This window comes from Carlito syrichta, unplaced genomic scaffold (assembly GCF_000164805.1).
Source record: "Carlito syrichta isolate Samal-C Ts95f unplaced genomic scaffold, Tarsius_syrichta-2.0.1 Scaffold316182, whole genome shotgun sequence".
In the NCBI taxonomy this organism is placed as follows: domain Eukaryota; kingdom Metazoa; phylum Chordata; class Mammalia; order Primates; family Tarsiidae; genus Carlito; species Carlito syrichta.
This window is the reverse complement of record NW_007260278.1, coordinates 426,870-441,741: the sequence shown is the minus strand read 5'-3', so window position 1 is coordinate 441,741 and position 14,872 is coordinate 426,870. Positions and strand designations below refer to the sequence as shown.

The 14,872-nt window shown below is 34.5% G+C and overlaps 1 protein-coding gene across 1 annotated transcript in view; it reads right to left on the bottom strand.

The window, feature by feature from the left end:
- CSMD3 (CUB and Sushi multiple domains 3) overlaps positions 1-14,872 on the bottom strand; it is a 509,139-nt gene that overhangs the window by 136,815 nt on the left and 357,452 nt on the right. Inside the window, exons 28-29 of the mRNA XM_021706867.1 lie at positions 3,433-3,551; positions 2,194-2,263 (exon numbers count right to left, since the gene is read on the bottom strand). Coding sequence (XP_021562542.1) covers positions 2,194-2,263; positions 3,433-3,551 — 189 coding nt within the window. The remainder of the gene's footprint in view (positions 1-2,193; positions 2,264-3,432; positions 3,552-14,872) is intronic.

Below are 14,872 nucleotides of genomic sequence, written 5' to 3'. Positions count from 1 at the left end.
AAAAAAACTATTAGATGTGTGTTCTAACTAAAATACGAGTTGTGTTCAAAATAAAGATAAAACTTTGAAATTCATCATGCAAAAGAAAGTATAAATATGTAATTGATAATATCAAAATGAGAAAAAAGAAACTCTAACAAAAAGGAAGTAACTACAAAAATTAGATCATGCTGTGTGCCATAAATCAAAATTTCAAACTGTGTTTGTTTCAAATTTTGTTTTAAACATTTCAAATTTTGTTTCAAATTTTGATAACATGTTATGGTCTGAAAAATTTGTATAAGTTAATGACAAAAATGAAAATATTACAAAACATGTATACATTGTAGAATTCTAAATATTTATATTAATTTGTTCACCAAACAATATTTATTGTATGCCTATTTAAGATGAGTATGGTTATAGGCACTGGGGACACAGTAATGGGTAAGACGCCTAAACCCTGTGCTCTCATATCAGTAGAATAAGGATATTATTTATTTTATTCTTTGTATTCTTTTATAGTCTTAATTTTTATACTCAATGGGTATACACACTACCTACATACATTCATAGTCAGCATTATTTGTATAAATAAATTTTTAGGAAAGTGTTACATATACTGTACTTTTAAAATTTGTAAAATATACACATACATTATTTAAGTGCCCAATAATTGTCTTTAGAAATATCCAGTTTAAAGTATGAGTGTTTCAATACATTTTGCCAATTAAACACATTCTTACTCTTAAATATTATTTCCCAGTACTTTCCAAAAAGAACTGTACACATTGTGCATAAATGATATGAACTAAATTGTGTCGCCCTAAAATTCATGTTGAAGTACTAATCCCCAATGTGACTGTACTTGGAGATAGGTCCTTAATTAAGGTAATTAAGTTTAAAGAATGTCATAAGGATGGGGACCTAATCCAATAGGACTGTTTTTCTTATAGGAGGAAGAGACACCAGAGAGTGTGGGTGCACAGAGAAAAGACCATGGAGGAGAAACCATGTACAAGCCAAGGAGAAAGACCCTTAGAAGAAAACAATTTGCCAGCATCCTGTTCTTGGACGTCTAGTTTTCAGAAGGCAGAGAAAATAAGTTTCTGTTGTTTAAACCACCTAATCTCAAATATCCTGTTACGGCAACCCAAGCAGAGGAATATAATATAGGTACTGTCATTTCACAGAGAAAAGTCACACAAGTCATGCACATGCTTTTGCCTGTGTTCTTTTGCCCATCCAGAAAGGGCCACCCTCTCCATCCATGTATCTTAATTACACTTGTTCATAACTCTATAAACCTTATGGTCTAACTATGTTTCCCAACGACTTCAGTCAACACAATTATCACTTTTCTGAAATTCCATTATGTAGTTGATATAATTTAACACTAAACTATACCCATATCAATTCATTTTTTTATTTCCACCACTCTATTATTTTTACCATGATATTCCATTATATAGTCAATGGTATAATTTAACACTGCTTTTTTTATCAATTCACTTACTTTACTTGTGCAAATGGTAAATGAATATCTTAATAATACAGATCATACCAATCATTTCTTTTTCATGGTCTGTAGAGATTGGTATATTAATAGTTCCACACAGACACCAAAAATGAAGAAAAGGAAAAAAATTGAAGGGTGGGCAGAAGTAATTTTGAAGCAGTACTCAGAGCAAAAATTTGGTCTCATACTTTCAAAGTACTCATGGGTTTTTTTGTTGGTTTGTTTGTTTTTGACATAATCCATGTATTGATTACCTGCCACAACTGAAGACATCTACGAGGTGTCATACTCCATTTGGTAAACACTTCAGATTCTTTCTCTATTCTGACTCAATAGTATGCATTAGTATATTTACTTACTTTCTGATCTATCAGTATACAAAGAAAACTCTCCAAGAAACAAGAAAATAATGTCTTTTAAAAATTTCTACAGTTTAAGTGATCCACTGATTTTGAAGATTAGTATAAAAATTATAAAAGATTAGTATAAATCTTTTATAAATTATAAAAGATTAGTATAAAAATTTAAAATTAAAAAAGAAAAAATTTGTGAAACATTTGTTTTGAAATATTATTTCCATAAAACCTGGCAGAAGGCAAACTGTATGTTTGAACATGATATACAGGGCTTATCTTTAAATTGTGTTGAAGCTAATAAATAATTTATGATATTCCATTTATGATCTTCCAACTTACCCAAACAAATGGGAATTGGATAATTCCATCTTCTTACTGGTCCAGGCATACATGTAATATGAGAGTGACCCTATATAAATAAGACAATGCAATTCAGTACACACTTATAAAAATCTAAATTAAATGCAGCATAGTGTCATTCATTTATATGTTTTTTCCCAGAAATCTTTGTATGAATTAAAATGAGAAAAATAATTATATATACTGGTGATAAAATGTAAAAATAATAATAATAACGACAGGATCCTGGCAGAAAAAATAAAACTTCATATCACATTAGAATTGTGGTTTTAAATTTTTTCTATAGCTGTTTCTTTAGCCTTGGCCCCCTCTCCTATCTTGGGAAGGCAAATCTTCTCTTTTTCTTTCTCTCTCATTACTTTCTAAATAAACTTTGCTTGAAAATATAACATTTTTTTTTCTATCAAAACATGTTCTACTCAGACACTGCAGTGATTATACAAGTTGAAGATGCACATATATAGTATTCTATGATAAAATGCTATACTATTCAAGGTGAGATAGGTTAAAGAATTTTAAAATTCTTTCATAAAAATAAGAAAACAAGTCAAAGTACATTTTTATATTGAAATATAAAGTTCATAAAGATTTGATTATACTTCTGAGAATAATAATTTGTGATAAAACTTTAAAGACTATAAATTATTAATTTTCAATTTTGCTTCATCCAAGGAATTTATTTATTAACATGCAAAATAGTTCCTTTCTGGATTTATTAATGGGTCTATATTTTAAGGAAATTCTTATGAGATCATAAATTTGAGGTCCCTCCAAAAAATATCAATATAAATACATAAAATTACAATATACGTTGCCAATCCATTTCCTTAGCAAAATATATTTGTAATAAATTTCACTAATTTGGGGAATTTATTTTTATGGATGTTTTACTTAATACTTTTAGTGGCATTGTATTTCCAAATTCTAAAGATGTAAGAGTTCAACAGTCACAATCCTATGTAAAAAAGACAAAAGTAAAGATTTATTTTGATTCAAAATTATTTTGATTATTTTCAAGTAAAACAAATTTAGTCTATTCTAGCAATTTCTCTCATGCATATATTTTATTAACAAATTGAGCACCTTTTTGACTTAAGGTTAAAATTTGCAGCCCAGGATCAATATTTTTGTAAAACCTGTGAATTGTCAAGCATTGGTGTTTTAAAATATCCAAAATTTGCCATGAAAATCAAAACCATAATTTTAAAATAGTCTTACCTGTAGAGAATAACCTTGATCACATTGAAAGGATACCACATCACCAACCATATATCTGTCTCCAATTTTAATTCCACTGCTAGGAGTTTGTGGTTCAGGACAGGAATCCAAACCTATAGCTAAGAATATTTAATGATAACAATCTCAATAACTTCCAAAAGATGAATGCTTAAATTACACATATTAAGTTTCCAAAATTAAATATTGGTCCAATCAAACCAAATTCTACACTGAGACACTGAGAACTTTTTGTGAATAAGATTTAACTGTAGATGTTAAGAGTAACATGCATTAGAACTCCATTATAAAACTATACCTGTTTAACGTTTACAGAACCAATGATTAAATAGCTATGTAATTATACTTAAATTATTTAACTCCCTGTTTAATAGCCTTTGTAAAATAAAAAATTCCTAAAAAGAAAATTCCTACATGAGAAAATAAAAATAATAATTTATTATAAAAAATAAATAAATATTTGTAAAACATTCATAGTGAAATGACTAAAAAAAATCACTTGCTATTTTTATCTCCATTGCCTGGTCCCTTCTTTCAATCAAAATGTACTTTATAAATTAATGAGGTACATTTTGATATGCTTATTATTATACATAACATTATCAAAATATAATTATAAGTAGAACTTTTTCTCCAAAGACACAATAATAGGAAAGTGGGAAAAAAAAAAAAAACCTGTCTCACTGTGACCTAAAACATATAATGTACCATTTGAGTTCAACTATTTCTGAGATAGTGATATAATTGAAAACACATACTATTTTCACATTAAGAATGTGGTTTTCCTAAAATGATTCATTTAAAGCCTTAAAAGACTTTCTTTTATTTATTTTTATTTTTTGCAAAAACATTTTTCAAATATATGACTGTTATTATATAAAACTTTTATCTTTGGGAATTGAAGATGACCGTGGAGTCAATCAGACTGTGCAAGTCCCTGTGTGAGTGTACAGAGCAATTTGTTTTCATGTCTGCGTGTAAGTGGGCATGTGAGTGAATGACTGAGTGGGGACTTAGAAGCAAGTGGCCGGGGCTTTCCTAGTGAAGTGGCTGGTGCCACAGCTGTTCTGATTGGACCCTAGTGCTTCCTGGGGTGCAGAAGCTGAGTGCCATTTTCCAAAATCAACATAGTCATTCCCAGGAAGAAGCGACTGAGAATGACTGCCAGCACCAGGATCAGCCTCACCACTGCAGTGCAGGATGGACACTGGAAGTGAGGGCCATGGAGGAAGTGCAGCGAGAGAGCTAGAGACAGAGTCATGAAGAACAGTGGGAGTGACAACCACCCAGCACCTGAATTCACTGCCACTGCCTCCAACCCAAGCTAGGCTGCAAGGCCCCATCACTGGGAACTAAAGTCCAGAAACTGTGGTACTTGCTGGAGAGGGAGCTGTCTTTCCTGACCCCATGTGTGGAATGAATAACTGTTGATAGAGGAACTGAGTAGCCAATCTAAAGCATCTTAAGACTAGGAGGTAATCTCTGCATTGCTTTGGGGCTGCACTCCACAAACCCAGAGAAGATCACTCCCAGTGCACATGCCCTTGTGAGTAAGGGTGGATGCAGAGCCATAGACAAATCTCCTTCCCTCCAAGCCAGCTGCTGGGTGATCGATACATACAGCAGATCTGCCTGAGATGGAGGCTGGTGAGGGCTTAGCTGACTCCCCCATGCAATCCTAGTGAAGAGCAAAAGAGAGCAGGAGGGCAGGGTAGATGCTGAAGACTCCATTCCCCCACCAAGAACTGTAACCACTCTGGGAGAGGAAGGAAGGGAGAGAGCCTCTGGGGATGATAAATCAAGTCACACACACACACACACACACACACACACACACACGGTGTTCAATTGTTATCGGGCTGGGGTTAAAGATTGTAACATCTCAAGTTTCAACAGTGAAGAGAGAACCTACAGTAACAGACCAGTACACAAGAGGGAGCTTCCCTCACCAAAGAGATTTGCTAAAAAGTTGAGAAACCTCTACTACCATTTTTGTGTGTGTTTTGGTTTTTTGAATTTTCTTCTTTTTGTTTGTTTGTTTGTCTCATTTGTTTGCTTTGTTTGCTTATTGGTCGGTTCTTTTCTTTTTTCCTTTTTTTTCCTTTCTTTTTTCCCTTCTCTCTTTTTTATCCCCTTGATTCTCTCCTTTCCCCCCTCTTGTCACTATTATACTCTATCTTAGACCCAAGTCCTACACAAGTGTACCCATTATGAGTTCATATTGTGTCGAGACAGAGAGTAAGTACTAGGTGGACCATTCACCATATAACAAACACTGTGACCCATCAATATTTTCTAAACCCTTGTGGCCCCACCTCCACCCCTTAATAAGTGCTCAAAATTGTAAAAGGACAGCATAATGCCCACCCTCAGTTCTATTTCCTAATTGAACAAACCCAGAGACCTGGTTCAGGAAAGGACAGAAGGTAGAGCAAATATCAGAAGTGACTGCTTCTCCATTTCCCACTGAGCAGCAGAATTAAAGAGAAAGATAAGAGAACTGCTAAAACTAAAGAAAAACCAACAAAAAATCACTGGTGATGCCCAGAGTCCCAATAAAGAACCAGTGCCTGAACAAACAGCTACTGGAGCACAAACGATTGCTGGCTCAAAGAATGGCTGTACCCAGAAGGCACTTACATAGTTCAAAGAATCAATGGATAGAATGAATAAAAATCAAGAAGTGCAAGGGCTAAAACTAAATGAACGTGCAACAGAGTTAGGCAGACTCAAGAAAGCATACTTAGAAATAATGGAAAAAAAGAACTCCATCCAAGAAATAAATAACAAACTGAAAAGCATAGGAAATAGAATTGACCAAGCACAAGAAAGAATCTCATATCTGGAAGACCAAAATATAGAACTAGCTCAATCTATTAAAAATAGAGAACAGAAAACTTAAGAATAAAGAAAAAACTCTCCAAGAATTGTGTGATTTTATCAAGCCAAACCTACATCTGATCAGTATACCTGCAATAAAAAGAGAAATGGAAAACACCTTGGAGCAACATTCCATGAGGTCATTCGAGAAAAACTTCCTCATCTAGACAGAGAGATGACTATACAAGCACAAGAAATTCAGAGAACCACTTAAAGGTGTCTTATGAGAAAACCAACCCCTAGAAACATAGTAATTTGACTACACACAAAAAAGTCCTGGCTGGTCTCGTTGGCTCAGCCTGTAACCCCAGCACTTTGGGAGGCCGAGGTGAGTGGATTGCCTGGGTCCATGGGTTCAAGACCCACCTGGGCAACTTGGTGAGACCTCATCTCTACAATAAATTAAAAATTAGCCAGGTGTGGTAGTGCATGCCTGTAGTTCCAGCTACTTGGAAGGCTGAAGCGAAAAGATCGCCGGAGCCCAGCAGTTCAAGGCTGCGACAGCCAGGAGTGTGCCACGCACTCCAGTCTGGGCAACAGAGTGAAACTCCAACTAAAAAAAAAAAAAGTCCTAAAAGCAGCAAAGAATAAAGGTCAGACTACCTACCGGGAAAGGCCAATCAGAATTGCTGCAGACTTATCTGCAGAAACATAAAAGGCCAGGAGGGATTGAACCTCAATCTTTATTGTTTTCTAAGATAAATAATTTCATCCAAGAGTATCTTATCCAGCAAAGCTAACCTCATCAGCAATAGAGAATTAAAAACCTTCCCAGACATCCAATCCATAAGAGAATACGCTGCCTCCAGACCAACACTACACATAATGCTTAAAAAGGTGCTGTGTACAGAAGAAAAAAAAAAAAGACTATACACTTTACAAGATCACAAACACAGAAACAACAGAGCACACAGCATACCCACAAAAGTGAAAATACACTTATATTAATGCAAAAGTTAAAAGAAAACAAAACAGTCTAATAAGAGTCTTATGACAAGGGTAGACTCTGACATTCAATAATCAGCCTAAATGTGAATGGACTAGATGCACCATTGAAAAGACACAGAATGGCAAACTGGATAAAAAGGCAAGACTCAAAAATATGCTGCCTCTAGGAAATACACCTCATGAAAAGGACACCCACAGACTTAAAGTTAGAGGATGAAGAATAAACTTTCAGAACAGAAAACAAAAAAAGGCAGGAATCACAAGTTTACTATCAGATGAGACTACCTTCAAGCTACCAAAAATTAGAAAAAGTTACAGAAGGACACTGTATAATGATAAAAGTCTCAATCCATCACAAGAAATATCCATCATAAACATATATGTACCCAACACAGGAGCACAGGAGTTATACAGCAGATTCTAAGTAAACTAAAAAAGGTCATTAACACTATCATAACTGGAGACTTAAACACCCCACTAACAATACTAGATAGATCATCAAGGCAAAAAAACAAAAAACCAATATAGAGATCCAAAACCTCAACTTGATGCTTGACCAAATGGGCTTAATAGATATCTACAGAGCACTCCATCCACCAACCAGAGAATATACATTTTATTCATTACTACATGGAACTTACTCCAAGATCAACCATATCCTAGGCCATAAATCAAGCATAAACAAATCTCACAAGATCGAAATACTGCCACGCACCTTCTTAGATCACAGTGGAATAAAAATATCACCAACAATAAGATTCCCTGAAAACCCACAAAGACGTGGACACTCAACAGCATGATGCTGAACACTCCTAGGTCAACACAGAAATCAAAACAGATATTAAAAGATTCTTGGAAACAAATGAAAACGAAGACACATCTTACCAAAACCTCTGGGATGCTATGAAAACAATAATAAGAGGCAAATTTATAACCCTATACACACACATAAAAAAAAAATAAGAAAGATCATGAGTCAGCAGCCTAAAAAATCATATTAGTAAGCTTGAAAGGCAAGACCACCAAAATCCTAACTTCAGCAAAAGAATCCAGATCACCATAGTAAAAGGCCAAATATGGGACATAGAAGAAAAAAGTATCATAGAAAAAACCAGCAAAACAAATAGTTGGTTCTTTGAAAGGATAAACATGATTGATGGATCTCTAACCAGAATGACCAAGAAAAAACAGAGAAAAAGCCCAATATACACAATCAGAAATGCAAAAGATCAAGTCACAACGGACCCCAAAGAAACACAAAAGCTTATCAGGGATGTTATGCACAGCTGTATAGAAACAAACGATAACCTAAATGAAATGGAGAACTTTCTGACATCACACAAACTCCCAAAGTTGAAACAAGAAGAAATTGAGGCCCCAGATATACCAGTAACAACCCAGGAAATTGACTCTGTCATTAGAAAACTAACAACTACAACAACAAAAACCCTGGACCAGTTGGCTTTCAAGTAGAGTTCTACAAAACATACAGGGAGCTGATACCAATTCTATTGAAAGTATTCCAGACAATCAAGAAACACAGAACTCTCTCCAAATCATTTTATGAATCTAACACCACGCTGATATCCAAACCTGGTAGAGATCCAACAAAGAAATGAACCACAGGTCAATATCCCTGAAGACACAGATGCAAAAATCCTCAACAAAATTCTAGTAAATTGGATCCAACAATATATCTCAAAAATCATCCAACATGACCTAGTGGGCTTCATCCCCAGGATATAGAGTTGGTTCAGCATCCACAAGATCTTAAATGCAATTCAATGCATTAACAGATGTAAAAAACAAAATTTTATCATTAGATGTAAAAAAAGCTTTTGACAAAATCTAGCAGCCCTTCTTGATAAAAATCCTTAAACACCTAGGCATAGAGAGAACATACCTCAAAATAATAAGAGCCATTTCCAATAAGCTCACAGCCAACATGTTGCTAAATGAACAGAAATTGGAAATGTTTCCCATGAAAACTGGTACAAGAAAAGCCTGCCCACTCCCACCCCTCCTGTTCAACATAGTGTTGGAAGACCTAGCCAGAGCAATCAGACAAGAGAAGGAAATCAAGAGTACCTAAATAGGAAAAGAGGAAGTTAAATTATCCCTCTTTGCTGACGATGTGATTCTATAACTTGAAAACCCAAAAGAATGTGTCAAAAACCTCCTTGCACTGATAAAAGATATTGGCAAAGTCTCAGTATCCAAAATCAACTTGCAAAAGACATTTGCATTTTTATACATCAACAATACATAGGCAGAGAACTAAATAAAATATACAATACTATTCACAATAGCCACAAAAAAATGAAATACCTTGGCATCTTTCTATGCGGAGAACTGAAAAACCTTTACCATGAAGACTACAAAACACTGCTCAAAGAAATCAAGGAGACACAAACAAATGGAAAAATATTACATGTTCATGGATTGGAAGAATCAATGTTGTTAAGATGTCCATCCTACCCAAGACAATCTACAGATTTAACACTATACTCATTAAATTACCGACATCATTCTTCTCAGACCTGGAAACAACAATACATAAATTCGTATGGAAACATAATTGACCACAAATGCCAAAAGAATCCTCAGCAAAAGAAATGAAGTGGGAAGTATCACACTTTCGAACTTTAAACTTTATTATAAGGCTACAATAATCAAAACAACCTGGTATTGCTACAAGAACAGGTATATAGTCCAATGGACCAGGATAGAGATTTCAGAAGCAAAATCTTAATTTCTCAACCACCTCATCTTTGACAATAATGACTTAGTAGAGGAGAACCTATTCAATAAATGGTGCTGGAAAACTTGACTGACCACATTCAGAAGATTGAAACAGGACCCCTACCTATCACCATACACAAAATTCAACTCTAAATGGATCAAAGACCTAAATGTAAAAACTCAAATTATAGCCGGGCTCGGTGGCTCAGCCTCTAATCCCGCGCCTTGGGAGACTTAGGTGAGTGGATTGTCTGAGCCCACTGGTTCAAGACCCACCTGGGCAACTTGGTGAGACCTCATCTCTACAATAAATCAAAAATTAGCTGGGCGTGGTAGCGCACGCCTGCAGTTCCAGCTACCTGGAAGGCTGAGGCGGAAGGATCGCCGGGACCCGGCAGGTCGAGGCTGCGGTGGCCGGAAGCGGCCACTGCACTCCAGTCTGGGCAACAGAGTGAGACTCCAAACCCCCCCCCAAAAGAAAACTCAAATTATAAGAATCTTAGAAAATGCAGGAGACACTCTTGCAGAAACTGGAACTGGCATCCAATTCCTGATCAAAATCACAAAAGCCCATGCCATAAGAGATAAGATTGACAACTGGAATCTTATCCAACTGAAAAGCTTCTGCAAGAGGGTGGGAAGAAAGCCCAGAGAATGGGAAAAAAATACTTATCAACAGTATATCTCACAAAGTCCTAACATCTAGGATCTGCAAGGAACTCAAATGTGTTGAAAAGAAAAAAAAATCCTATTAAAAAGCAGCAAAAGGTATGAATAGACACTTCTCAAAAAAAGACATATGAGCAACCAACAGAAAAATGCTCAGCCTCACTAAATGCAAACAAAAATGCTCAGCCTCAAGGAAATGCAAATAAAAACCACTGTGAGATACCACCTAACTGCATCAGAATGGCCATCATTAATAACTCAAAAAACAACAGATACTAGAGAGGATGTGGAGAAAAGGGAACACTTCTACATTGTTGGTGGAAAACAGTGTGGCGATTTCTAAACAATCTAAAATTCGACCTTCATACAACCCAGCAATCCTCCTTCTGGAAATATACCCAGAGAAAATCAAATCATTCTTCAAAAAAGATACCTGTGCACACTTTTCACAGTAGCAAAAACATGGAACCAACCGTGCTGCCTATCAAAAGTGGACGGTATAAAAAAGTGGTTCATATACACAATGGAGTATTATGCAGCCATAAAATAGGACAAATTTATGGACTTTGCAGCAACTTGGGTGAATTTAGAGTCCATCATACTCAGTGATATATCACAGAATTAAAGAAATGAGTACCACATGTTCTCACTCGTAAGTGGACCCTGAACAGTTATCATAATACTACATGAAAGGGATTGGCAGTAGCAGGTCACTGCCAGGGGAGGGAGTCAGGGAGTCACATAACATTAATAAGGGTACCTGATCCCAAACCAAGCCAAGTGAGGATCAATGGGAGACCCAAATTGCACCTGTACTATGACCACTTATGCACCTAACTCGGAATTGTACCACACATCTTTGAAATTTTAAAAAAAAAGTTTATCTTCAATAAGAACCATTGTTTATTATTCAATTACTTATAATTTACATTTTGAAGCTAATCTAATACATAGTTTAAGGGTTAGAAGAAGAGGTTATGAATCCAAAATCAATATACTATATGACTATATATTTCATTAAAAAAAATTTTTAAATGAAATTCTAAAGTAGGACCATGCCTTATATATTCCTTTACACCTCCACCAGGCTACTTCCCTCTGACACATACTCTTGTAGCATTATCCTCTATGTTTCCTTTGGGACACTTAACACCAACTATTAACAAATATACAATTATGCAATTAATTTTTCAGTATTTTCCCCTTGAGAATGGAATCTCCATAAAGGCAGTTAAGACACAATGTCTTGAGAGGCACTCAATAAACACTGTATGAATTAATGAATAGTAGGAGAGCAAATCCTCACCTTGATTATTTCTCTATAAATATAAATATATAATTCTGTAAATGGAAAATATCTAACAACTCAGTGATGAGAATAGTTTGCATCATGCCAAAGTGGATGACATTTAAGGATAGAAAATGACTTGATAGAGTCATGATTAGATGAGAAAGCCCGGCAGTAAAGAGGAGGACTAAAGTGGCCATTCAGGAATATATGTGAGGAAGTTCTGGATTAGCTAAGGAGAGTCTGCAGATTGAAATCTCAATGCCCAGTGCCCTAATTAGTTAGTTAAGCATGCATGATAGTCTATGTTTCCTTTTTGTTTTTGTTTATAATCTTAAATTTATGGATCTAGGAACACTTGGTTACCAATACATTGTGACTTAGATTTTGAGATCTAAAAAGAGACAGAAATTGTCTTCCATTTGTCTTAATCTTATTTAGTACTCATTGAGGGACCTTATACATTGAATTCATCTGATTTTACAGAGCATTTTTCAGGAATTACTAGACATAAAAACAGTGAGTTATTATAAAAAGATACAGGTCATGTCAATATGATTTCACCTTCATTTTGAACAGTCTTAGTTTCTTGGGAGTCCTGAACAGTAAATTTATTGCTCTTCACCATTAAGGTCATTCTTGCAGTCATTCTTTCTTAGAAGGTCAAGTTTTGAACACATTCATTTCTCTCCTTTTTTAATATCACATTCTCTATTCAGAGTCATTTATACAAAAAATGGTCAATATCTGGCAGTGGTGATTTCCTTCTTTGGGAGGAGGATAAATAAAACTATGTTACAGCAAGACAGTAGAATACTGAGAGGCAAGGTTTTATATACCATATACAAACAAGGTAAAATGTTTGTGAAAGTGTTTTAACTTTTTTTGAAATTTTTTATTTTAAAGATGTGGGTACAATTAAGGGTTAGGTATACAAAAGTTCTCCTTGTGTGTTTTAACTTTTAAAAAATGATATAAAATTCCATAAATTATGTTGTAAGTTTAAAATATGTTTGTATCCATAGAGTCACAAAGAAAAATGACTGAAATAATGGTAATTATGAACCTTGATTATAAGATTATTGGTGATTTTTATATCCTTCATTATTTGTGTATATTTCCAAATTTTCTATGATAACATGAATTATTTTTTATAAATGATAAAATAACATCAATTAGATGAATTAGACCTAACAGAAAATTTAGGGGAACCAAACCATATTCCTTTCCTTTTTCTATAAAAAATTGAATTGGGCTAGTTAATTTTTGTTAAACATGATTGTTAAAGTGATCAAGTAATCAGATAAGCCAGAGAAGACATATGTTGTTGGCCTCACTTATTTTTTCAACCAATCTTTTTATGCATATGGAAGGAAATTGAACAAATATATGAAAATCTTACAGTTCATAATTTACAGTTATTTGTATTTACACAAATAAACCTCTGAGTGGTTAAATATTAACCTCAGAATGTCCTTTTTAAGAATTAGTTTCACTTTTTTGTAAATGGCAATACTAATAGGCTATTTCTGGGAATCAACAAGACAAATAATGTTTTTTGTAAAAATATTGCAAAGGCTTCTTTTCTACTTGACCTAGGCTGGTCTGCTCATCAAAGACAATGAAAATATTAAGCCATTTTCAGCTTCATAACTATAAATTTTGTAAAACTATGTCCTTGACGATCAAAGATATTATCTGAATAAATTTTTTTTAATAGGATTGAATCAATTAATCTGCCATTGTAGCCAGAAACAAACAGAAATGGATTCAGGGACAAATCCAAATCCACAAATGCAGAGTTATGTCTGCAGTCAAATTATTGTAGGCAGTTATCCTGGCTGAAAATATTAAGTCCTTATTACTTCATATTACCAATATTTATTTATAACCAAAGTTACTCTTTTCATTTCTGTTTAAAAAGCAATCAGGAACATTATTAATCATATCATTTATAGCTGATAATTCTGAATACATATATTTACTTGTATACAAAAATAAATATATTTTCTAGTGTTCATTAATTATCTTAAATGAGTCTTTAAAGTATTGAAACAGGAAGACAGAGGGGAAAACGAAAAACTTAATTACTGCTAAGACTCCCAGTAACATTGTTTTGTTAAAAACAAACAATAAACAAAAAATGAATTCATAAATTTGACTTGAAACCTATGTATCAATTTATTGAAAATAAAGACAAAAAATATTGGTTTTGCAGTCATGTGATAAAGGAACAGAAATTGAATGCATGTCTTTATCAGAGAGGTTGTATTTAGTAATAAATATATTAGTTGTCTTTCATTTTAAACTTTTCCCAACATAATGGATACAAAATCATGATTTCCATGTTTATACTGCCTGTGAGGGTTTTTTTAAATGTACACTAAAATTATCATTTGGCAATCCACATTTATTATTATAATGATAACAATTTGAGAAGAATGTAGTTGTTCATGATATTCAAAGGATGAATCCACTATGAGTTGGTCTACTAGTCTGAAAACTTGTAGAAAACTGTATTGGTAAGCCAGCAGACATTTTCTACCATAATGTGCCTCAGAATCAATTAATTAATCTACTAAACAATATTTTTCAGATACCTATCATGTAAAAGTAACTTGATGAGTGTTTGTGGGTAAGTTTTCATGGAAAAATTCTGACTATTAATAGTTACTGAAAGCCGGGCTCGGTGGCTCAGCCTGTAATCCCGCGCCTTTGGGAGGCTGAGGTGAGTGGATTGCCTGAGCCCGCGGGTTCGAGACCCGCCTGGGCAGCGAGACCTCATCTCTACAATAAATCAAAAAATCAGCCGGGCGTGGTAGCGCATGCCTGTAATTCCAGCTACTTGGAAGGCTGAGGCGGGAGGATCGCCGGAGCCCAGCGGGTCGAGGCTGC